Here is a 26576-nt window from a genome sequence, read left to right on the forward strand (position 1 = left end):
GAAGGGAATATCTACATGACCACTTTATTGTCTGATTTGATTAGGGAGTGTAATATTAGCATGCCACATGGGGAAGATTGGAGGTTAACACAGGGCAAGTGCAGCTAGCATCACGGCACCAAAGGGTCGGCTATTTTTAACTGCTGACTCTTCCTCAGGTTCAGTTTATTTCATCATTTTTGTGTGTCTTGTCTTCTGTTCCATCTTTGCTTTGATGTGTGACCAAGCACTGGGTATAGGTCAGAGAGTTTTGACATATTGGCCATGCAGTTTTAGTTCTCACTGATGCCCTTAATCATCAATGGTAGGACTTCCAATCGGCTATCACAAACACCCTTTTGTTCATCATACGTTCATCACAGTGCTAGCACCACTATGTACATGTATATATGTTAATGTAATACGCAGGACGTGTTGTGGCAATTGCTGTTTAAGAGTGTTGGGGTGGGAATGGGGGGGGGAGGTGGTTGGTTAGTTAGTTAGTTGATTTTTACATGGATTGCATGTAACATCAGCTTCTCATCCAAATACCTGATGACTTATAAACATGTACATGGAGGAATTTTTTGTCCGAGCTGCACAGGGGATGATTCAACATGCTGTAGCCCTACACTTGAGTGTTTCCCATTGTGTAGTACCCACACTGAGGCTGGAGCGTACATGTAGCTGTGGAGATTGACCCCTCATGTTAGTGTCCTGACCGTGTGTGCCCTGACCATGTGTTGTAGCATGTGTGTGTGCTTGCTCAGTCCAACTTTTAGTAACTAAGACTGTTCTGAAAGTGGTGTCTCTCTTTTTTTTTGAACTCAGTATTTTCAGCCGAGCGTAAGGCACCTGCTGGGGTTAGTTTAGCTTGGAATAAATAATACCGTCAGTAGATTTCTTAGCAGGAATTTATATACGTGCAGTTTTTAATTATTCATGATCTGCTGGTGCCAGAAATATACTAGTTAGCCATAAACGTTGCATAACCATATGTGTATTGATAAATTCTGTCTTATTGTCAGTTTTTTTGCCATTCAGAGATGTATCACTTGCAGTTGACCGATGTCAAGTACTCTACATGTACTGGTACATGTTAAACAACCCTATTAAAATTTACGTCTCCCTGATGCAAAAATGCTCCTTTTTTATTTGCTCATAAACTGTATACGTGTGGAGTGGATTTGCTTTCTTTTTTTCTTTGGAGATATGGACACAATGGTTTCTGTTAAATTTTGTTCTTATTTGCTGGTAAACTACGTCCCTCTTCCTGGAAAAATCATGATACATGAACATGCCAGTGTTCAAACAAAAAAGGTACACATCCCTTGTATAACTATTATGAATGGGGCAGAGTCAATTGGAATAATTCACTTTTTGAATATTCGACCTTCAGTTCAATCGAATATCCAAATATTCGGTCTTACCAACTGGCAGAGTGTTGATGATTAAAATCAGTTGCAATAACACACACAATTGTACATTATAATCACTATAATAGCTTCTCACGTCTAGGAGTATCTCCAGCCACAATTTAGCAAAATTTAAGAGACAAATAATACTTCTTGCCCTGTTGAAAATTTCCATTCCTTATAAAATTTTTAGTTATTTAAGTTATTTAGTTAGTTATTTTTAGAATAGTCTACTTTTTGAATCATAAGATTTCTGTCGTTTTTCATTTGAATCTGCTTGAAACAAGCATCCATAGTGCAGTTTTTCTCAATATATAAAACAAGAATATTTTCTCTTCCTTTTCATGAATTTTGCATTAATTAGAATATTCAAATTCGGAAAATAGTATTTGATAATTGATCAAATATTTGGATATCTGGCGCAGCCCTAGGCATGAAATGAAAAACAGAAAAGGCTTACACTAATACTTGCTTCACAGTTGTGGGGTCTCCATATGTGTTTAAACATACATGTAGATGTGAGAACCAAAAGGGGGACAAAATCTTGTCACCACAGCCGGTTTCAATTTTCTTTACAAAAGAAATTACCCTTTCAACACGAAAATGGCCTGGGCACAGCCTCTGGTGATAACTGGCAAAGCAGTGCACCAAGATTTGTCAAATGCATTCACCAAATTGCATATGAAGACAGGTTTCCAGGTCTCAGTTGCCATTTTCACTGAATGGCTAATATTTACAAACTTTGGCTGTAATCTTGAACCATTGGATAGATTTTACAAATTTGTATTCAGCACTGCCTAAATAATGTGCAGCCGGCTTGAACGTGGGCTATCATGTAAACTTTGCTAGCTGTAAACCTGGTATATTCCGATCCCTAATTTGAAATTTTTTTTGGCTTGCTGATGGCATGCACGTTCAGACGAAGTAGAAAAGACCCACGGAAAATGTGATTTCTGGAGTGAAGGAGAGAGAGGACACAATAACCCCAAACAAACAATTGCATGGAATGCTGAGAGTAAGGCGACGACTGCTGCAATTGTCGATGAGGACAAAGGATACTTGGACGGCATTTTTCCCCATCCGGTCGTCTGAGCAGCAGAGGTTATTCCAGGCCAGTTTCTCCTCCTTGCACTTGAGATTGCTACACTCACTCTATGAGACTGGCTCGTTATCCAAATATAATTGAATAAGAATTTTTCTCTCCCCCTCCCTTTTTCCACGCCATTGTTTGGTAACCTTGCTTTCAGGTTGATGCTTGTCTTCATCTTGCCAGCTAAAGAGGCATTGCCCAATGCCGTCCATTTCTTTCTCTTCTCTCGAACTCGGTTTGTTGGAATTGTTTTTTTCTCCCTGAGTGCTGGCTTTGTTTATAAGTCTTGAATGTGGAAATAAATTTCGCAAGGGAGAGAGGATAAAGAAAAAAGATTGCCATAAAAGGCACTTTACTGGGTGCAGATTGTAACTGGACTTGATGCCGGGCTTTGTGTTCTCTCCATTGTCTGGGCTTTATCTGGAAGCAGATGCTTTTACCCCATAATTTCTGGTCACTGCATTTTGTGTGCACTTTTTTCTTCTAATCTGGCAAAAGCATGCAACATCATTGGACTGTACATGTATGTGTATGAGTTCATGCATTCTCTGATGTTCAAGGAAAGCCTGGTTTCCATATCGACGTAAGAAACGCAGAGAGCAATGCAATCAAGATGCAAACTGCAACGCGGATATATGGAAACATGCCAAACGGAAGTGTCTCCGACATTGCAGACACTACGCAAACCAGCCCGCTAACAATCGGCAAAGTTGAGCCAGGTTCAACTTTGCCACCTGTCTGTGTCGAGTAGCCTCAGTATCCCCATACAAACACGCATGCTGGTATGGCCGGCGTGCAATTACATGTACGTCCCTCTCATTTAGGTCCACAAAGTTTGCCCATTTTCTCATTAATGCTTAAATATTTCACCCTTATGATCAGCTTAATGGCTGACCATCAATGAAATGCGTGAAACTGGAGGACAGGTTTGGCATCATGAGGCGGTACACTCCATCTAAAAGCACATCTTCCATGAAAAATCACAGAGTTTTGGACGCCATTTTGTTTCAATTATTGGGTGGAATGTCATCATAAGCCGTCTTTTCCGTTTGTGTCTGTGTCTTCACGTCTTGCGTTCCAACATCTGTGTTACAAACAACCATATGGAAACCAGGCTTAAGATATTAAACCTTTTGAAGGCCGAAGATGCAATGCAGTGTTTTTAAAATGTAGTTGATGAGAATGCAGCCTTGTGCCTCATTTCACCCAATTTCATGTTTTGCTACATGTATATTGAAGGGTAATTTACTGCCTTGTTGGTTTTAATGCTTACCTTAATTTCCATATTAATAAGTAAAACTGTGCCCTCAAAACTGAAACTTTAATATCTCAGTCATTTCAGCACAAACAGCTTTTACACTTTTGGACATTTAACTGTTGTGAAAGTTTTTATGTTGTGCACGTTTATAGCTATGAGAAAATCTTCCCCACAGATGTTTTCAGTGGGCAAAGCTTGGGTTCAAATCTTACTGGCGTTTTCCCAGATTGACATCATAGCAACAGCGCCCTCACATGTCTGGAAAAAGATGTGCACTTTTTCATACAGTTAACTGAAAATGGAATGTTAAACAGCCGTCATGCATTATTATTGAGAGTAGTAGAGAGTTACACAAAATGGCTAGCCAGAAAATTTCATCCCACAGATCTTCTTTTGCATACACTGTATATGGTATCTTCTGGAAATTCGTTCCGCTGGCAACATTGACCATGTTGAGGGTCATACTTGATTGTCACTGTTTATTTACAAATGCAGTAACAGTGTACAATGAAAGCAGTTAGTCTGATGAAACCTGCTGCCAGAGCACATTACAGATAGCTGGAGATCTACGTGATAAGTACATATTTGCTGATTACACCATATTTAAAAAAGAATAAATGACATGTGCAATGCATGATGTGTTCATTTGTCCATTAGGAATGCCTTTTTTCAGCCTTGTGCAAGCATGATACATTTAGCATGTCACAAATGGGTAGACTTCATTTTTGTAAAGTGATGGTCAAGGTGAACTGGAAGTAAGTTCTGTAATAGACATGTACATGGTCTTCAAAGAAGGGTAACAGTGTACAGCATATTTGCACGTGATACAAGATTAATAAAAATTGTCCTTTGTTGTAACGCTTCGTTGCAGCCAGGAGCTGACAGGAATGCATATTAGTCTGTTACGGTAAACTGCGTTCGGTCTTTACAAAACAAAAGTGAAGGTGAAATTTAATGCAAGATACTCAGACAAGGATAACCATTTACGCGCGTTACATAATTAATATTTCTTCCTCTTTTCAAGTCTGTATAATGCATGAGAATATCAAGTGTTACAATGAACTAGTAAAAAAAGAAAGGAGGGGAGAGAGAGGAATGATTCAAGTTGTTTCAAAGTCAGAGGAAACTATATTGTATATTGACCGGTCCGTGGTTCCATATGCCCACCTCTCTCTAGAGCTCAGAATCTTGATACATGTAAGGAAACCACACTGTGGTCTATAGGAATAACTAGTGGAGGAGAAAAAAACCTGTTTTATAATGAAGCTAAGGTCACCTCATTTTGTTCTCTTCAATTTAGTATTTAGGCTTAGATGCAAACTGTAGGTAAACAGTAAATAATGACTGGAAAAGGGCAAGTTGGGTGATTGAATTAGGTTGCGGTTCATTCAACATCATCTTTATTGGACTGTCAAAGATCAACCTGGTCATTATTTGCTAAAGCCAATCTTAATTTCCCCTGTTACTCTTTTCATACGAGGTTTGAAATGTTGCTAATACCTGCAATCTGACATTACTGCCTGGTGAACAGTAGTATTTATTTATTATCTTTGTTTTTGTTTTGGAGACAATGGCTGTGGTAACTTTTGTCAGCACTGAATGAAGTGTGTACAAGGAAATGGGCCTTGGAGGAGGTTACTCTAGTTCAGTCCTGTGATTGTCCTGGTCTGAGGTCACCCATAATGGACCAGTTAGCTTGGGTTCAAGTGCCACACTCCCAGGCCTTTGTCTGGCTGGACAACCTCCTGAAATCCAATTACCAGAGACTGAACAAGCTATTAGGCTTGTCAACATAATGGGGGCCCTAGCAGTGGACAAGGCATGCTGTGCCATTGTGCTGGCCTGGCATGAGCCTATTCCATGAGGTTATTGACTTGGGTTATGTAATACCCCTCCAGCCCTGAGCTGGCCAAGTGGTGAGGAGTCTTGACTGTGATTGGGACTCATTGGGTTCCTTCCCAGTCCTATGAGAATTTAATGAGTTTTTAAGTTGTCAAGTGTGTTAGTGGGATGACAAGGAGATTTGATATATCCTAAAATTAAAAACTTCTTGTCTTACTTTTCCACCGCCTCCCCTTCCTTTCCAACATTCATCTTGGCATCTGTTATTGATTAGTCTGAAGAGGAGTTAGCAGTGGAGGTCAGTCGATTACTCAACGGCTCCTTCACCCTTCCCAATATTTGATGAGTTTTTGGATTGTGGAGTGCAAATTTGTCAGAGATGATGAGGAAATGGTTTGTGGGTTTTGTGATCAAGGTCAGCCAGGACCAGCACTGTTCACATTTTGGAAAGGGACTTATTAAAGAATGAGCCACATCAGGAGGATTGAAGTACGAGTGGACCTTGGTCGCACACTGAGAATGAGAATCAAATGAGTTTTGAAGTTCTTTTTCAAGTGTTCTCATTTGCCATTTTTTTCTTGCTCCCTCGTTTAAGCTTTCATGTATTCATTTCCGTTATTCCCCAGTTTCATATAGGAGAGACCAAATGACAGCCACTATGCTGGGATTTTAAAGTCATTTATTTGCTTGGTTGAAAGGTTCCAAGGCCAACATGAATGGTTGGTTGCTTATAAGGCAAAGGTGTCTGTTGTCTGCTGTAAAGTGAAGAGGGAGATGGGCATTTCTTCACAAAAATGGCATATCCCAGTAGGAGAGTTGTTTTCAAATAAAAAGAAATGAGGAAACTCCAGTAATTTTCAGGACCTTTGGCCGACAGTGTAAATGAACATCTACTAGAACATGCTACTGAGACTCCCTCTGTCCTGTCTGTGTTAAAAGTTCAGTGCATAGACCATTGTGGCTTGAAGAAGTTGCAGTAAAGTGTCTTGCCTAGGGACCTGCACTGTGCCTCTCTTGCTAGATTTTAAGCTCAATCCTCCAGAAGTCTTTCCAGCCAATCAGGAGTCAGGCGCCACGACCACTAGACCATGGCAGACTGGGCACAGTACAGTGCAGAATGAAGCAATTTTATGAAATTTACATGCAACCAAGAGTATTTTATTTTATGGGAATTAAGGGATTACCTCTGTAATCCTGGTGTACTGGTATCGCAGCCTAGTACCTCTGTCTGTGCAGGAATTCCTTACAGTGATGAGATTTGGAAGTAATAGGTGTCAACCCTAGGGTTTTACTCCTACGGGAGTAAGGATATGTCTCTTCCCTTTGACTGGAGGGTGCTGAGCATGAAACTTGGGTAGGGAGTGGTCTGGAACTAAGCTTCAGCTTTTTAAATCTGTTCTATATCAAGGCCATGTGAGCTTTTATCAGTCAAATTTCAGTTGCTCTCTTCTTTTTTACCGTTCACTTCATTAGAATAATTGATTGAAACTATGCTCTTAGTGGTACCAGAGCTGGGTGTTGGTGAGAATCTTGCACAGCACATTAGCAGACCTTGGGATAAACGAGCAATGCCAAAGTGCTGTTTTATCATTTTGATGGAATAGGATGGGAATGGGTCAGACAGACCCCCCTCTCCCCGCCATAGACCGCCCCTCCCCTCCCCCTGAGCTTGATCCTGAATACAGAACATTTCCCTTGCTTCCAGCAGGCTTTAGCGTAGCAATTAAGAAATAAGATAACATACAGAGTGTAAACAAGCCATTGTGGAGCTGAAACTATCAAACTGTAGAATTATATTTTAATCGGTTGGTGATGAAAGCTTCACCAAATATGGTCGTACAGGTGCAGGCATGACTGGAAACTGACCCGGTGACAAAAGTCCCTGTGTGGAGAAAAAGTCTTATACTAGACACTGTAGAGAGTGTCTATAAATAAACAACCACAGAGCTGTTCCCAAAATGATTGTCAGTGGTCCTTGGTTGATGCACAAAGTTTGGAGTTGAACTGGCTTGAAGTGATGTGGCAATGGGCTGAAAACGAACCTTTAACAAGTCTTACAAAAATCAGCCGATGACGTTGTGAAAACTTCACCTGATTTTTTGCATTCTAACACATTGTAGGTTCCCCCTAGATTGTAGGATGTTTGCATGTTTCCTTATTAGAAGTTTTTTCATATCATCATGATGGCATACAAAATTTATTGGTGAGTGGAAATCTATAAATTAAAGCTGCTGCTGAAAAGAATTTTGGAAATACCTTGATTTGTTTGGTAGATATACCAAAGATATTTAATTCAGAAATATTAAAAAATTAATAAAAATTGGAAAAAAACTGCACGGGGAAAAAATTTATCCATTTCAAGGTTGTTTCGCCCACAGTGATTCATATAGAATGATACATGTAATTGTTTTTTAAAAATTTAATAAAGGCACATTATGTGTCCAAAATTGAAAACTCTTGATTGAGATGTTAAAAAATTTATAGACGTATCTGATTTTAATTTCAGAGTCACAGAAAAACCAGAGTGCTGTGAACTCACTGGTTGATTGAAGTAACAGCATACAGAACTCCAGCTGAGAACCAAATTCACAATAATTACACAATGGTCTGCCTAGCTAATGAGGGATGCAGCGCCAGCCTTCAGCTCATATTATTACCCTGATTTGGGAGGGTGGAATCAACCTTGACAATTCAAATGCAGTGCATCTGTTCTTCTAGTGTATTGATTTGGAACCCCCCCACAATCGAAACCGAAACAGTAAAAAAAGTTTACACAGAAGCACTTCGTGTGTCTGTGCACATGCTTCGTTCTAGTTCTGAGGTTGTCAATCTAATTGGTATCTTGTCAGTTTATCACATGGGTCATCGTTTCTGTGCTTAGTACGTGATCTAGCAGCAAAATTGTCCATATTTGTTCTTTTGGGTTTTTGGGGGGTTGTTTTTGGTTTGTTTTCTGTTGTGAAATTATAAAGCAGGCATGATCCGTGTAAAAATATGAGACATTTGCCCCCTCCTCCTGGAGTTTTCTGAAGCTCAAAGTTGAAACAGAAAGGACACTTGCACCACACATTCTTTCATTTACGGGTTTACCTCCAAAATTGTTAATAGTCTAGGCAGCTTGAAGGCAGCTTTAGTGCCTGGTTGGATCCAACTTAGAGGTTCACAAGGTCTTATGTGTTACAAGAACACCTCTATAACAAAATGCTGTCATTAATGACAAATTCTAAAGTTCCAGGGAGCTAGCAAGCCTGTTATATCAAGACAGTTAACGGTCCTCATGTTTCCATCCCAGCAGAATCATTCTCATGGCAAATACAAGTAGCTAGCAAGCAGTTTGCAACAGTTTTTGTACTTGACATCATTGTTTTACCATCAGCCACACAGTTGGTTCTAAAAGACAGCTACTGGAAAAAGGCAAGAGATCCCGTCAAACAGGAAATGACTGATTGTTGCATTCCAAATGTCAGATCTTTGATTGGCATTGACTTGCAACCCCCATGGCCACGTGTTCATGTGTGAAAGGTGCATCAAATCATTTCTATCAATTATTGGCACCAAGATAGTAAGCATGGAGGACCAGCACATTGTGCATCTGTTTTGCTGTTTTGTGTGCATTGTGCTAGGCCAACAAGCTGGTGTGAAATAGACAGGAATAAAGTGCAGAGGCGAAGTCCAAAATGTGGAGCCAATTGTTCACTTTGTCACAAGAGCACCAAATTTGGCACAGATATAGAGTTACATATATTAAGCAATTTTAGATATTGCCAAGTTGCGTGGGAGGTCAGGGTGTACAGAAATATCCTCCCTGGGTGGTGGCAGGTTTGCCTCAAAATGTACACCTGTTTCCATTACTTGTAAGAGTGCAGTATTTTGTTTTAGGACATAGTAGTAGTATTTATGATTGTTTTGATAGCTGCATGAGATTTTGTTAACACTTCGTAGATTAATCTTTTGCCTTTAAACCAGTTAACACAGTCAGCCATAGTTTACCAGCCAGTGGTAGGCAAAATGTTTGACTGTGACAAGAAAGTAGGAAGGGCTGTGTATAACAAACACAACATGGGCTGAAAAATGCCCATTTTAAGAAAGGCCATTCAACCTCTCTCAAAAGTCCAGCACTTGAAGGTAATTTGGGATGCCATCCATATACAACCCTGTTTATTTTTCAAATCATTTGGTTAGTTTTGTGAAGGGCCTGGACACTCATCCAGAGGTATTGCACATTTTTGCAAAATGAAAATGTCAGTCAACTGTGTGTTCAGATTCTGAAGCAACAAAAACACAAACGTAAAAAAAAAAGAGATAAAATATAAAGAACAAAAGATGGGTCTGAAAACCCAGGTCCCATCCTTGAAAATGGAATATGGTTGTAATGTACTGTTCAAAGTATAGCCCACCTGTCTAGTCTGTGTCAACCTGTGACCTCTTCTGTAAAACAAAAGATGTCAAGGTCTGGCCTTGGAGGAATAGGTTTCCCAGCAGGGCTTGAATTGGACAGTGACATCATCATAGAGAATCTATGTCCTTTCTCTATGGCTACATGTAGCTGGTTTGTATGTGAAGTTTTGTACTTGTACCTGTAAGAGTGATGTTAGCCTTGTTTTGTTTGCTGTGAAATGTGCAATTTGGGAAGTTGGAGAGATGCGGGTATTTTTTATGCCGGGAGGTTGGGGTACAGTTTTTTTTTCTGGGGGGTCCTGTTTGTGTGCGTGTGAACTTTGTAGGTACTTTTTGTGGTTTGTTGCACAGATGGTGCACTTGTGGTCAGTACGTTTGTCTGGCTTGGCATAGAGCACCGAGGCACTTGCCAGGTTTGTGGAATGAGAATTGTCGTGTGGGCTTAGTTGGCCAGCATTCCAGTCCATCAGTCAGTCAGTGAGTTCAAGCAGTCAGATTGATAGGTCAATCAGAACAATACCTCAAGTGCTGCTAGCCATTATGGGAAGTGTGACATAAAATGACTACCTGTGCCAGTACTTGTTTGGTTTTTTATCTGGTTTGACTGCAGATGTCTAAAGTACAGGGGCATTGTCTCCAGCCTCAAATGTTAAAGTTTTTCCTCTTGGAATTCCATCAGTGTGTAAATAGTCTTATATGGCATTAATGCTTGGAAAAATTATAAAAGTTGAATATTGATGTTTTGAGTTGTATTGTGTACTAAACCTTTAGTACTTACAGTACATGTACATTTGTACTCAGCACTCCTGTAATGTATATGTACTTGCATATATGTATAGACAGTGTTAAGTTACATGCAAACGTACATACATGTACAGTATGTGGGAAAATTGTAAGGGGAAGGGGGGCTCCAAGTGACAGATTAGGATGTTTGTTGGGGGAGGGGTACCTGTAGGAGGAGGATCATGGGGACAAGGTACATGTATGTAGAAAGTGGATGAAATGCTGGATAAGGTTGGTGTAATGGTTGGGCTGGATTAGTGGGATGATGGGACAGCCAGAGTAAGAAGTGAAGGGAATAGTGGGGAGGGGCGGAGTAAGAGATGGATATAGGATGATGGGAAGGGGGCAGAGTAAGAGACAAGATGATGGAGGGGTGGAGTCAAAAGTAGACATGGTAGATATGGAATATGGGATGATGAGGGGTTAGAATTGTTGAGGATAGGATGATGGGGTTGGATACAAAGTGCAGAACTGTACTTAAAGAGGAATATTGATTATGCACCGTCCATCAAACTCACAAATGCACTGCTTATATAATCATCCAGGGCAAGTCTGACTGTACTGGACCCACTTTCTATAGGCATTCCTCTTTCCTGTAAAGAACTGTGAAGCCTTTGTACCTGTATCTCCCTTGGTGGTGGTCTTTGTTGATCTACTTTTAAATGACAGGCACCTTTCAACCCACAGTCTGCGCACAGCACTAACTAGGTTTTTTCTCGTAGAGTATAATGAATTTTATTGCTAAGGTCGATAAAATATCTGTTACATCTGTATTGCAGTCGTATGTCAACCAATCTTGTAAAAAATTTGAATGAAGCTTGGTTAGTATATACCTGTAATTTAGTAACTATATTTGTATAACTTGGATGTCTCTTAACATAAGCTGTAGTTACATTAAAGAAATTCAAATTCATAAGAAACAGTGAGCCATGGGGGCTTTGCCGTTCTAGTTGTATATTGATCCCAAACCTTTCTTAAAATTAAAATGAATTTAAAAATACCTTTGCTAATCTTTGTCAAAAATTTTGTTTTGGTTTTGTTTGTTTCAGGGTTTTTGTTTTCATTTTTAATTGCTCTCTTTGATAGGTGAAGAGTATCCCTGTGAAAGGAACGGAGAAGACCCTCATAATCACGTGTGTAAATTCGTATAAAGAGATCTATGTTTGTGTGTGTTATGAACGGATCAGTAGTCATCATTTGTCCCCAAAGATTACAATGGAGGCATTTTACTCGCGGAATCAGGTCTTGACGAATTACGCTGCGCTGTCCCACTTTTTGTGCCCCCCCTTTCATTAACAACTTTGTCAATTCGCTGGGCAGCATTTGGTGAATCCAGCCAGCATTTTTTCAACAGACGTGGCTATTGGTCCATGAGTCGCATTCTGGTTGGTTTGGTCCCCACTGTCACAGTGTCATTGTGCCAATGGCAGCAGCGCTGAAAATTAATATTAAAAAGAAGTTGGGAGTTGCTCTGAAGGGCTGATTGGTTTGCAGTTCATTGCTGACGTTAGATTGGGTTGGAGGGAGGGGAGAAGACAAATTATTATTATTTTTTTTTTTTTTTACCAGCACATGTTTGGATATGATGGTGCTGTGCTGACGCCAAACTCACCCCACACAAAACATCTGCTGTGCGGCCTCTGAAAGAAAAAGAGGGGGGAAAAAAGAGGCAAAAAAAGAGCAAGTGTGGTACAAACGATAGCCTTGTCAATTAAACTGGATTCACCTGTGCAGTTATAATGTAGTAATCATACACGGTGCTCTGCGATTGAGTTGCTATTAATTTTGCTGATTGTCTTCTGTGTTTAGTCATCTTTTGTCCTTCAGCGGGGGAACTTAGCAACAGGCATCTTCTGCACTCTCAGCCAGGCCCGTGTACTGTTAACATAATGGGCTAGGAGGGATCGTTGTTGATAATCTGATCAGGATAATTGATGTTGATAGCTTCAGCCAGCCTCACCGCCTATTCTGTGAATACTCTCTTTTAGTCTAATATAAGGGTCGGCAAAGATTGAGAACGATGGATTGTTGTGGTATCGCTGACCAGTTGAGGATGACTGCACTGTCATGTTTGGGAAAAGACAGTACTCACTTTATTTGGCATTGACAGATACCTGGTAGATGCAGTTATTGAGTGACGAGTTGTCTTTGAAACTTATTGGAACTGAAGTAGTTTGTGGTTTATGCATATTCATCACTTGCTGGTTGTAAAAAAAATGAGCTTCCAGTTTGCTCATTGCCACAATACCATCTTTACTGTCGCCGTCCTGTCTATTGGCAACATTGTAACATTTCATTGCTTGTTTTGTTTGATTTTTATCTGGTTTGGTTAGCCAATCAAGGAAAGTACATAATCAAGAAGACTTTTCATTCATTTAGAATTCAAAATTTAGTTGCTGGTACCTCATTTGAATTCCAGAGCTGGGATCAGAGAACTTTTTCGCTATTTAAATCCGATTGTGCAGATTTGAGTCATTTGGCTTTAAAAAACAAAAACTTTGCCCAGTTGGCCATTGCCAACACGATGATGCAGAAATATCCAACAGTGGGAGCAGTTCGCCGGGACGGTCAGTTTCGGAGACCGGACAGAGTGGCTTTGCCGTATGTCCCCATGCTTCAAAATGGCTGGACTTTGCCACGAGACCGTTGGTTGGCCAAGGTCGGCCCCTATGTCCCGGCCTATATAACTCACCGACAGAGGGCAAGCTTCTTCAAGAATGGCTGGATTTGTGGTGAGTTGTAATGATGCTTCCATGCAATTCACATGCAGTTCTTTTCATGGACGTGACTGGTGCTCACAAGTGGGAAACACTACTTACAGTATGTGCATTTGCTAATCTTATACAGGCCGGTTCAAACTCAGAACAAAAGTGAACATGAGCAATCAGGTCAAATGTCTGTACTGCAAGCTCTAAAAAAGTTGAACAGATTTCAACCCAAGTGAATTTTGTAGCAGATGCGTCATTTCATCAAAGTTGCTTCACTTTTGCATTTTGCCCGAAGTATGAACTGACATTTGAGTTGATTTAGTTGCAGATCCCTTGCTTTGAACGAGGTGCATGTATATGGAAAGAAATTGCATTTTTGTGAAAACCTCTTGGTTCAGCCCAGCAGGTAGTAACTTGGTTAGCATGCAGAGAGTTTTGATTCAAGCGTTTGCATGCATGTACATTGTACTCTATATGCACTATGTATGTGAGTTTAAAGTTTAATGGGGATTCTACAGTGGGTCTTAGGATAGGGGGCACATTTTACGCATCAAGTGTGTCTTCAATATGATTGTTACATGGAGGGAAGTCTGGTGCCACTTATAATTGTGCATCCAAGCTTGGATGCATTCTTCTTGTATAAATACTGTACATTGCGATTGAAAGTTAACACCAAAATGGGAAAATTTTTTCCCATTTTTTTCTCCTCCCAGGGAATCCCTTTTCATTTCACGAATTGTGAAAAAGTGTGCCAAAAGTAGGAAAATATTTTCACACCTTTTTACACAAGTAGGAAAATATTTTAACAGATTTTCCCTCAAGTGGGAAAAGATTTTCACGCTTTTTCCCAAAAATGGGAAAGGTTTTTCACAGATTTTCTCTGGTAGTGGAGAAATAACTTTGCAAGCTTTCTTCATTAAGTAGTATTTGTGCATGTACACGTAGAGATCGGGAAGTTTTTGTTCTCTGTGGTTTCAAACATGCGCATCTCTGAATATGGAAAGTGGAGGAAAATCAGTCTGAGAGAAAAGTTCTTCAATTCTCAGGAATATTCAGATCACTTGAGGAAGACAGCGTTACAATTTCAACGCAGTGTGTTTCTTGGTTTTGAGCAAAATGCAATACGACAGGCGAAATCAAAGCTGGCTATGGTGAAGGAAATCGCTACTAGACTACAACAGCACACTCCACGTGGTGAGTTGGCCTCGACCGGCCCCAAGCGCAGCGCAGCCTGCGTAATGGACTCTTCACTGCATAATAGTCGTGCGCATGTGGCAAGTGTGGAGAATTTTCGCTGCACAATGCTTCTTGTTTTGGCAAGTTTCTGCATAATTTTCAGAACCCTTTGCACCGCTTTTGCAACATTTTCACACTCTTTTTGGACACAAATTTTTCTCAATGTTTTCACAAATGTTTCACGCCATGTTCACAAAAGATTCACACCATTTTCGCACGATTTTTGCACAGCTTTTGCACATCATTTGTCCCTTTCGCATCCGATTTGCTGCGAATTTGCAGAGGGGGAAAAGTTGTGGTCGAAATGCGAATGTGAATTCCTTTCACATTTTTTCCCATTCCTATTCGTAGCGTTAACTTTTAAATGCAATGTACTGTACATGTACGCTATAGGTTTTTAGGCCCACTCAATTGAAAGTTGGTTTCCTGTGAAGATGTCGGTTAATTGTTGGTTCTTGCTCCTTTAACTTCATTTGATTGTTTCAACTTGACAAATTTCTTTTGTTCAACTTGGTACTCTGGATAGCTTTAGTCAACATGTTTTCAAAGATATCAGGAATAAGTGATCCCTTTGGCTTTATGCAGTGGATTTTCTTTCCCTCAGGCAGCCATGTGGCTTTGTAGAAGTGCTAGAGACGACAAAATATAGCCACCCCATAGACTCGTGTACAAAGTTTTACATCTTTGTACTTTACGACGACAAAACCTAAACCCAACCAACATTGTTAATCTTTTGTACAACCCAAAACCATACAATGATTTAAAAAAACCTTCTCTCTTTTAGTACTGAAAATGTCAGTGTCTAGGAGATGCTGAAATGTTTCCCTAATGTTCAATGTCTCGCCAAGATATTTTTTTCACTATGAAGTATCACCCAATGGCACATCTTGGTAGTGCAGTGATAGTAAACTTGGTAATGGAGGTTCCCATTAATGATCCAAGGTGCATTACAGAGAACCAATTTCTAAACAATCATGGCATGGGGAAAATGTTACAAAAAAGGCACAAATTTTAAGATACAGTTTGGTCAGGGCAGCAATGCCCAATTTGCCGTATGGGGGATACATGTCCTGTCAGCAGGGATTAATAATCACTTAAGTGCCCCCCCAACATTGGGGAAGTCACGTCCTTCGTCCAGACATGCAGACAGATGCCTCAAACCCTACCTATGTACATGTAATTGATCACAAATCTATTTTACCTGACACAGTGACACTAGAAATACAGACTCGAGAGAAAACACTTAAAAAAAGTCTCATCACACCTTAATCTGTAAAGTAAAGTAAAGCATTAAAAAGGAACTTTTTAAGCTTTCAGTTCATTTAGAATAGGCAGTCTGTGTTCTCTTTGCACATGTAAGCTGGCAATGCATTCCATGGGGGCTGCTATTTAGCAAAAGACCCTATACCCAACACTTTGTTGTTGGCAACATTTTACTGTTAAAGCAAATTTTATTCAAATGTGGCTAGGATGAGATGAAACGGGGAAAATTAGGCAAAACATTTCTATTTCACGATTGCACTAGGTTGTTACTGGCATGTGTATGAAGTTCGCATTATGTTCTTGGCACAATTAAACGGAGAGTGAGTCCCGACTCTGCTAAGATGCAATTTGATCCTTCCATGACGCAAAAGACTTCAATATGATTGTACCACAATGTAAAAGTAATGGCACGGTACAAGTAGTTAATCCTGTGGAGAGTAAAGTTAGGAGGTGCCATTTCTGTGTACGAGGGTGGCACCGTCTCAGTAGCGACTCGTGAGTCGTCTTGTCGGGTTAAAGCAGACAACCAGTGCAGCGTGTGCAGCATCGGTGTTGTAATATGCTCCAACCTAAAGCAGGGATATCTCTGCATCAAAAAGCATATTACAATGGAAGACAATGTGTACTTTTCAAAAGGTTGGTTTGAGCCGTTCTTGGCCCAGAGGAAATTTGGAAGAAATCTTGGCTTTTGTCTTGTGCATGAGGATATTTTTGCTGAGCTTTATTCAGTTTGTCTGCATTATATCCGTGAATGTATTGATTTGGCGTACGTTTATGGGTGGTGCAGGAACCCGACACTGCAAAGGAATCCTAACATCAAAAAAGAACCAGAGTTAATATGTCAATATGCATTCAAAGTGTCATTTTCTCTTCTGCCACCGAAATTTCTCCTGAAAAGTTTTGTCTTTGTGATTGATTGTGAACAGGAGCATGTGAATTGCATGTGTGAAGCAAACTTTAAATTCAGTGGATGGAACAATTTGTGATGAAGTTTTTCTTTGTATTGTACTGGTGAATTAACATCACTCAGAATTTTACACCATCTGTCATGCGTTAACATACACATAAATATGAAATCTACTTTAAAAGCATTCCCTGTAGCCTGGGCTTTATTTCAAATCTGAAAAGTCGACTAGTAAGAGCAAACGGTCAAGTTAGTGGTCCTATATTGGGGACCAGTTGTACCTTCATTGTAGTTCTGATGCACACTCCCTATTTTTCTTTATCTTAAAATCTAGCTCAAGATCTGCATGAAAATTGTGAAAAAATTGCCACTGGATTTTGTGGTCATTGGTACATCATTGGTCTTTTCTTTCTGAAATTCTTTTTGAGGAAAAATGCAATAGAAAAACATAGGTAAAATATGAAATGTGTGAATTTCAATGGAAAGAAATTGGAACAATTAATAAGGGCAGTCTCACTCATTTGACTGCCTGGACATTTTTGGCTGCTGCAAGATCCATGAGATGTATCCCTCAACTCTTGAGGGAGCCATTTTTCCCCTTCCCTCTTGCTTGTTTCTCTGCCTCAGCTCTTATCTGTGATTGCAGTCAGCTGAGTTTACCAAGCCGACAGGTACACGTAGATCCTATTCCACACACACCTGCAGTGACAATCCTGCGATTGACAATACATTGTCTTCTCCTCTCTCTAGAGGGCGTTGGTCCACGAATCACGGATGATATCCATGTCGTTTTGCTGATAGCAGGACTTGCATTCTTATTGGCTACATCCGTGAGATATTGACCCAAACATGCCTAATCGCCACAGGCAACAATCTGTGATTGGCCAATGCTTTGTCAGTCAGTTCCTGTGTGTCCTAGTTTTGTTACCTTTATTCTGACTCTTTTTTATGTGTGGAAGGAATTGTAGTTTTTTAGATGACCCCTTTAGAATGTAGGGGCCTGAGATAAAAGAATAAAAGAAAGCACAGTGGGTGTGAATTTGGTTCTTTTGGTGCGTTGTGAGGTCAATATTACCCGGGTCATGCTTAGAACGGCATTGCGAACATTTGCCAAGTCAACTGATGCACAGTGTTATGAAGATACCCCCAGTATTATGGCCCAACGTAAATTTGTACATGTATCTGGCATGCATTTGTGCTGTGTTCAGGCCCTAAATACTGCCATGCCATTGTAACACAGAAACCTTTGTTGCAGTGCCCAAAGCTATGATTGGATCGTTGCCTCTCACGTTGTCTGAGCTTACTCAAGCTTGGCATTCACGCACATTATTCGGAATGCCAGTCTGCATTCAGAACACCTGAATCCGCTTTTCCAACACCTGTTATGCTTAAATCTTAATGGCAAGTTGCATTGCATTATGTTTTTGTGTGTACTATATTTACATGTGTTAAAAGTGTATTGTATGGTTTCGTTTATGTCTTATTACTTAATGCGAGAATGAAACAAAGAAAATATAACAGAAATGAAATAATGGTATAAGCACCTGGACCCTAACCGTGGCATTTATGTGGTCTTAGCCCAAATGGGGTAATACATGTACATGAGTATATGTGCATATGCTGGACATGCAATGCCTGCCAAGTTTGAGGGAAAAAAATAAATCTGTGTCATTGAAACTGTTTTCACCTTCAGTGGAAGATGTGTAGTCTAGATCTATGGGGCTGATCATTGGAATAACTTGTGCAGTTTCTGGACAAGAGTTAGCTTCAGTTCAGACCTAGGCCCAGACAGCAACCCTTCTGTTTCTGCTGGAGTTAAAGATTGGGGTGAAATTGAAAGTAAAGTCTTCTCAACTGTATGAAAAATATGTCCCCCCCAAAAAAAACAAAAAATTAAGATGAAACAGGTGCTTTTGAAGAGAGCAGTAACTTGTCCTCCAAATTCATATTTCATATTTCAGAGTTCCTCTTTTCTCCTCCAGAAAATGTCCATGGTTTGGTCTTTACTGGCAAAACTGTTTCAATTTACTAAAGAAAACTACCTTTCTTTCCTGTTTTTCTAAAAAAAAAAGTGGGTTGCAGGGAGTTATTTGTGATCATTTTAGGTTTCTAGCACTGTATGTCAAATTTAACTGTTTTATTTTATCCCAAGTCAAGTACTTTCACTCTGTGCTCAGCCATTGCTTTCATTCCAGCAATTTGTGAAAAGCCAGCCCATTCACCAGATGGAAGGTTTTGTCATGAGTGTTCCTCTCGTAAAAGGAGCCGACAAAGATAAAAATGTAGGAGAGTAAAGATAAAATAGTTACTAATCTAGTAAAAAAAAAAAAATTAAATTAAATTAAATTAGAAGCAAAGAAAATGGCCATTACGTTTGCCTGGCTTGTTACCAACACAATGTTTAGAAATAGGGGGATGGCAGAAAAAGGATTTGAAATTTTCAAATCTCCTTTTCTTTTCCTTTCTATTTTATTTCTTTTCTTCTCTGAAGTTGTTGTTATATGGGTGACCTTTTTGTCTGCGCTGAAACTGCTTTTGTTGCTTCTGCCCCCAAAACCACACGCTTGAATGGCTTGATCGGACAAATGGCACATTTGCTCACTGCTCTTGCTCCTAGATTTTGTTAAAGACGGCCAGAAAAGTCTCACATCCCCCTCTTCCTCCGTAAGAGGCTTTCTACTGCTGCCTCTCAGGAGGGTAAGCTTTATTAGATTGTTAGGGACTGGAGTTCTCTCTGTTACTCTAAGGGCTTAATGCGGTTACCGACCTCATGTCATAGGAGCACTGACTCAACCCAGCATCAGTGCTACATCTCTGGTCCTTTGTTCAGCCCTGTTTGGTGAGGGTGCTCATTTCTTCACCCAAGATGTGAGCAAGAGAACTTGGCAGTTCATCAGAAACTCTTTGTTTTACTTTTGCCGTTTTTTTTGTGTGTCATTGTAAAGAAGTGTCGTTTAGTGTATATACCGGGATGTATTTATGTATATGGCATTATGATTTTTCCCATCAACCATGTGGCTGTTGGGGACCAACATTGGCAAGCTGGTTAGTTACATGTAGTTGGTATAGTATGAATGATGAAGTATGGCTGTATGTGCACAGCAAAGACAGCTTATGGATACATTGTAGGTTTGGAGATACAGTTGACAGTCGTTATAACAAAGTTGCAGGGACCAGACAAATTACTTTGTTATATTAACCTGAACTTTGTTATAAGAGGAGTGGAAAAATAATGAAAAACATAAGAATTCAAGTGTTCTTTATAACGAGAGTCGACTGCAGTTGGAAACCCAATTTCGTGTTACACAAGCTTTGAGTATTGACTGCACTTTTCTAGCTATCATCTAAATGCACAATGTACTTGTGCTTGAATTCATCAGTTACCCTGCATATGATGTGTAAGATACACTCCTGTCATACTGCAGCTGCACTTGGTAGGCATAGACCTCATAGCCAACGCAATGGATCCCACCGCTGTTTATCAATGGAGGACAAGATGGGGTAATTACCACCTTGTGGGACTTCAAAAACAGCAGGGTCCCCAGTCAGTCAGCACTGGTGTCCCTGGATGACACTATTTGAAAAATGGTAAAAAGATACCTGAATCACATTCATGATGTACATGTAGCATCCTTGAAGGATCTGTGTAGTGATTTCTCTTAGACTTACTTGCTCCAGCAAGATCTCGGTTGTCCAGTGCCTTATCTTTTGGAAACTTTGTGTGCTTCTGAAGACTTCCATTATCAGTACATAAATGTGAAGTTTCAAAGCAATCCAACACAAAGTTTTGCCGTTCACATCCTCATGCATGTCAGTCTTTGTGCATTGAATCGGGAAAAGTCAACATATTTGGCCAGCCGGTGTGAATCGGTATTTCACAAGAGCTGAATGTCTAATGTTCATCGATTGGTATCAAAATTATTCTAAGACATTACTGAAAAAATCCTAAAGACTTAGCAAGAAGGGAAAAAAAAGCTCTGACTCTGAAAGAAACCAACTGAGGCAGTGTTCAGACTACTGGCTTGATTGCTGTTTCCTTTGGGCCTGTCCACGGATTCCTGGGAGAGCTCTTGAGGGGGTTGTACGGCCTACCGTCAAGAACCAAAGGAGAGAGAGATATCCCGTTCCAACATTGCTCTCTGTGCGCAGAAGTCGTCATCGATGAAGAAACAGTATGCAGTGCAGCACTAGACCAATTTCCATTGAAATGCGTACAGTGCCCACCTTTCTGCCTTAATTTTCATTGGAATGTGCCTATGCATGAGTATAAAGCTGACACTCCAGTTCCCTTGTCTAGGAGTTTCCACCTTTCCAACACCAGAGGGTACACTTGTGTCCAGAGCCCACAGTGTATCATTTCGGATTTTTTGGAATATTGCCGTCTTTGATTTGTCAAGTGCTTTCCAACTTGTTGTGACCAACTTTCGAGGGCCGTCATGTGGCTGGCATTCAGTTTTATCTGTTGTATGTAGATTTTGTAGTTTAATACTGTTGTGATTGCCAAGCCTTTTTTTTTTTTTTTTTGAAAAGGGTAATGCCATGCAAATGTCATCGTGACTCTCAAACTTTGTTTTTCAAAGGAAATCATCATGTTGGACAACAACCAGCATCAACAGATAGCAGGGCCCTATCTTTAAAATATACAGTATATTTCACATACGAGTATGATCACATTTTATTTGCCAACTTTGAGTTTTTATTCTACATTTTTCCCCAAAAGGGGAGATTGCGAAGGTGTCAATCTGTTACCATTGCAACACATAGCTTTATGTGATCCCTAGTCCAAATTTGAAGAAAAATGTCTTGATAAGCCCAAACAAAATAATAGTTGTGCTTCCTATTAGGGTGCCTGTATTAAATTCTTTGGTTCTCATTTCTTTTACCACTTAAGATAAGGTCGGTCGGTAAAAAAAATCCTTAAAAAAAGATATTCCATGTTGCTGGTGTAGGGCTATGCGCGAACCTCAGTGGGCCACGGAAAGGTGCGGTATACCGAATGTTCACGCGAATGCCAACCGTCGCTGTTGGTCGTTTGCGGAATCGTAAGTTTTTAGGGCTTTTGTTTTCAAGGTCATGCTGGCCAATTTTTTCCCTTCAGTTTTTTTTGGGGGGGCGTTGGTCTTTTTAGCAGGGTCGGCGGGAAAAAAAAGCTTTTGTTTTTCCATGATCGGGAGCCCAAAATAGGGTTGGTCGGAAATGAGAGCCATAGAATATAAAAAGTGTGCCCTTACATGAAAAAAAAGGTTGGTTAGATGGGTAGTATCTTTTTTTCCTTTTAAACCTTTGGGTCAAAAACTTTGGAGTGGGGCATTTAATTTTTTTTTTAATTAAAAAGCAATTTTGATGGTCTTAATTATCCAAAACCCTTTCAACTTGGTGTCTGCGAGTTGTATTTCAAAACTGGAAAAGATGTGTTTTCAGTTGTATTGCACAGAGCTTATACTTGGTTGATAAGCACCGTTTGTTGGGAAAAAAATTAAGCACAACAGTATGTATGATATTGTTTAGAAATTGATTTATAACCATCAAGCCAGATGTGATTGAGAAAACTGCATCAAATGTCATCTCTAAAGTCTATAATCTTCAAGTTTCCTTCACAACTCATAAATCCCTAGTGATCTGAATTTATGATGGGGAATTCATCTGAACTGACAGCACATATTTCATTGCCAGTTTGTTTCTGTTCTTGTATTTTTATTGCTGATATTCAGTGGTTACTGACCTAGAGAAAACTTTAAAAAATGGTCTTCAACATTGAATGTAAAGTGTCAATTATTGGCTCTGTGTACATTCTTATGCTTGATCCAAACTTATACCAAGACAGTGGTGTCCAACATTGGCGCTGCATTAGTAACACAACGCTGTTATACACAATCCACATTTGGCCAAACAAAAAAATAGCTGTGTTTCAGGTTACCCGACCTACCTAGAAAATAATTCGGAACCTGTATCTTTTTATTCGACAAATCATTAAAATATAAAAACTTCTGGTGCCTTGCCCCAAGCCTAATTTTATGTACATTGTCCTGTACATTGTATTGTTGAAATTTTTTTTGGGCATGAGATGGACGGCTCTTGTGTGTTTGTATTTCAACAACCAGCTGCTTTACTACTCAATTACAGTGCTGATATGTAATATTGACATGCACTTAGTACCTGTTACTAATATATGTGCCCTCCCCCCAAAAATACAGCCCATCATCCGGCCCTAATTTTTTGGGCTATAAAAATTTAGAGTAAAAATAATGTTTCTCAATCAACCACCCTATTTTATTTTTTTAGTGTAATGAGAAACACAACTAATTTTTTGCTTCGCCTTAACAATGGCCTTTTCAGTTCTGTATTCACTGTACCATTCAAAAAAACAACGGCAGCATTTTCAGCATTTCAAATTCTGAGCCAGTTCAAGTGATCATGTGACTAGGGAGCCAACTAATTTAAGGCAGATGTACGTACTGTGCAGTGTAGCTTTGGTGTTTGTAGTCAGTGCTTGTAATTCCTCTTGAATTCGCCATGTTTTACTGACAAATACCAGTGAATGTTTTGTCTTTTTGCTATTTCACCTCTTTTTTTTCTATTCAAAATAAGGACTTGCATAAAACAGGCACAGGTATCTGTTCTGATGTCCAAGATAAACTAGATCATTCTCTTCCCTCACATCCACTTGATTGGAAGATCTAATGACAAGGTTTTCGTATCTTCACATAGAAAATATCATATTCAGGCCAATTTTCAAGTGTACCCACGCTGGTAATAATTAAAGAATCTGCTTTAATAGTGGGCAGTCTACCCCAAAATAAGTGATACACGTACACACATATGTGTCACATTATAAAAAGTGAAGTAAACGAGACGCATATAAAAAAATCTGTCTGCAACATCTGCAGCATCCACTTGAGGTTTGCCTGGAGCCTGCAATCCAGATGACATATGAGTGGGCATTCATTTGGATAGCATTCTGTGATATGGTTTGGTTTGAATGTCAGTTGCCAAACCGCAGCTAACCAACCCACATGCATGTGCTGAGCAGTGTGGGTATGCCTACATGGAGGCCCTTCCAAAGCTCTGTTGACGTAAGTGCACAATCCTATTGGTGTTGTGTTACAAAACACAGCTTGTCTGACCTCTCCCGGCTCACTGGGTCAAAGCCTTGACCTGTTTAGGTCACTGCTACTAGTTTATTGTCACTTGAAACAGGAAACATCTGCGGGATATGTAGTGCTTGGCAGACACTTGTCTGTGGTGGCATAGAGCAAGGACCCATGGTGGCAGGAAACAACAGAGTTGGTCATGAATGAACAATTTCCATCCGTCATTCATACAACTTGGTGTTAGGGATTTGTCTAGTATTTTGCTGTGCCTCTCATTGCTTTTGCTTTGCTTAGGGTTGGTTTCTGTGGTTTGGATTGGGTGCATTCTTTGGTAGGACAAGGTTGGACTGGTTGGCTGGGTGTGTAGACTGGTTCCCATTCCACGTGTAGTCTCCAAACATCTTACAGACATCGATCAAACACAGGGACCTGTAGTGGGTAATGGATTTCAGAGGAATTCCCTCAAGTTTAGCTCCCTTTGTGTAATTACATGTAGTAAACAGTAGCTGATGAAATATTTAGTTCTTTCTTCCTTATAACTGAAAACAAGTTCAGCATACATATGCATTGTTCGTTCATGTGATAATTAAGAAAGATAAACAATGATATAATATAAAGTGCAAAATATGATCAGAAACATGATACCAGAAAACAAATTACAACAGTGTGATTAATTGAGGCTGAAGATGGTGCTAATTTTGTGAAATATTCTTCAGCCGCATGACAAGTGAGATAGGGTGCATGTAAATGTTATCTAAGCCGTTGGCTCAATCAGTATTAATATTCCACATTGAAATAAAAGAGCTTAATGATAAAGATGCAGTCAAGCGTAGGTGGGGCTTGGCTGCATGTAGGTTGAACTGCGTTAAGTTAGGAGGGGCTAGGTTGGGTTGGGAATGGTCACTGGGGGTTGGGTTGGTTTGGGTTGGGTAGGGTTTGGCTGGGTTTTACTTGGCTGGATTTGATTAAGCTAGGAGGGATTAGGCTGGGTTGGGAATGGTGACTGTTGGTTGCATTTGCGATTGGTTGGGATGGGTTGGATGGGGGTAAGTTGAGTTGGGTTTGGCTGGGTTTTTCTAGGCTGGTATGGATTGAGGTAGGAAGGGCTACGTTGGGCTGAGTTACATTTGGTTAGGCTTGGGCACTGCAAGGTTGGGCCGTGTAGCTGGATGAACGCAGGAAAAATGGCTTTGGCTGGGCTGGGCTTGGATATGTGCAAAGCTTGAGATGGGGAGGGGCAGATCGGACCCAGCTGTTGGTAGGTAAAATTTATTGGTGGCCTGCAGTTGGCTTACCTTGCAAACAGAATATATGAAAAACGGCCAAATGTGTTTTGATGAGTAGGGTTAAATGTAATGATGTGATACACCCAATATTGAAACATTCATTCTTTGTAAAGAGAACCACAAAAACATGTATATTTTAATGAAAAGGTGTGTAAATTTTAGTGATAAAGAAAAGGAGCCTGCACAGTTACCTTTGATATTCATTCCTCTTCATATGAGTAAATACCTAAACTTAAATGTTTGTATTTACTGAAGTTTTTGTTTATAAAATTATTTATTTATTTACATGTAATGTGGATTTTTTTTTATCCGTAAATCAGTTTTTATTAATAGTTGTTTTTTGTTTTGTTTTTCATGATACCTGTAAGTGGCGGATCTCTGCTGGTGGATATCATAACGAATAAATAAATAAATACCATAATTTGTCGCCCAAATTTTGATCATGGAATACAGTCTGTCTGTTGGCAGTGCGCGGCACCGTTGCACAGTTCATGTACATGTTCACATGTATATGCATGCATTGTTCGCACGGGTAGTGTCACTGAAGAATTCACAACGTTGATATGTGGGTATTGACTCAAATTCACTGGACAGGCCAGAACGGACCTTAATTTGGTTGGCAGAAGAGGGAGACATAAATGTTTGATTGCAGTTTTTGCTCCAATAACTCCTGCAATATTGATGCACAAGCGATTGGTTGCGATCGGGCATTCTCTCCATCAAAGAATGGTTGCCGGTCAAAAAGAGATGAGCACCAGGGGCTCAGGTCATTCGCATTGAGCGGATCTTAATTCTTCCCAAATAATGAAGAAAAGCTGATTGTCACTAAGCTGCTTTTGGACCTCTTGATGTGACAGATGTAAAGTCACAACCAGCCCTTGAAATGCAAGAAACTATTGATGGGGGCATGCTTGTACATTTACAGGAAGTACATGTAGGATGCATAGGCTTAGTGAAGGCTGATTAGTAAGATCATCATTGGAAATGTTTTTTTTTTCTGTGTTTTTATTTTTTATTTGCTTTAACATTAAGGACCGACTCTGATGATTTAGGTTGATTTCTGCCAAGCCGGTTATGTTCTTGAGGTGCAGTAACTAAAAACTATTTTTAAGTTCACTTTATTCTTTGGTAAGATAGTGTCATATTCGGTCAAGAATGGACCTAGAACCCATTTATAGGGAGGGGAACCAAACATGTTTTGGGGGCCCCAGAATTTAAATATTTTTTTCGTGTATCCTTTTCTGGGGCTTTTCACAAGTGTTTGGCTGGAAGTGAAGTGAAATAGACAGAACGCTCCTTTCATTATTTTTTTTTCCAGGGAAA

At 39.9% G+C, this 26576-nt stretch overlaps 1 protein-coding gene across 3 annotated transcripts in view; it reads left to right on the forward strand.

Annotated features, from left to right (window-relative positions):
* Window positions 1-26576, forward strand: part of LOC110983451 (uncharacterized) — a 146462-nt gene that overhangs the window by 51881 nt on the left and 68005 nt on the right. The window contains exon 1 of one of the 3 annotated variants that reach the window (XM_022242710.2): window positions 13225-13497. The exons of the other annotated variants lie outside the window; for them this stretch is intronic. Coding sequence (XP_022098402.2) covers window positions 13290-13497 — 208 coding nt within the window. The 5' untranslated portion in view covers window positions 13225-13289. Of the gene's footprint in view, window positions 1-13224; window positions 13498-26576 lie in introns of those variants that run through there. 3 annotated transcript variants of the gene reach the window in all.

This window comes from Acanthaster planci, linkage group LG03, assembly GCF_054643075.1.
Source record: "Acanthaster planci isolate LZ-2023a linkage group LG03, COTS_SCS, whole genome shotgun sequence".
Taxonomy (NCBI): domain Eukaryota; kingdom Metazoa; phylum Echinodermata; class Asteroidea; order Valvatida; family Acanthasteridae; genus Acanthaster; species Acanthaster planci.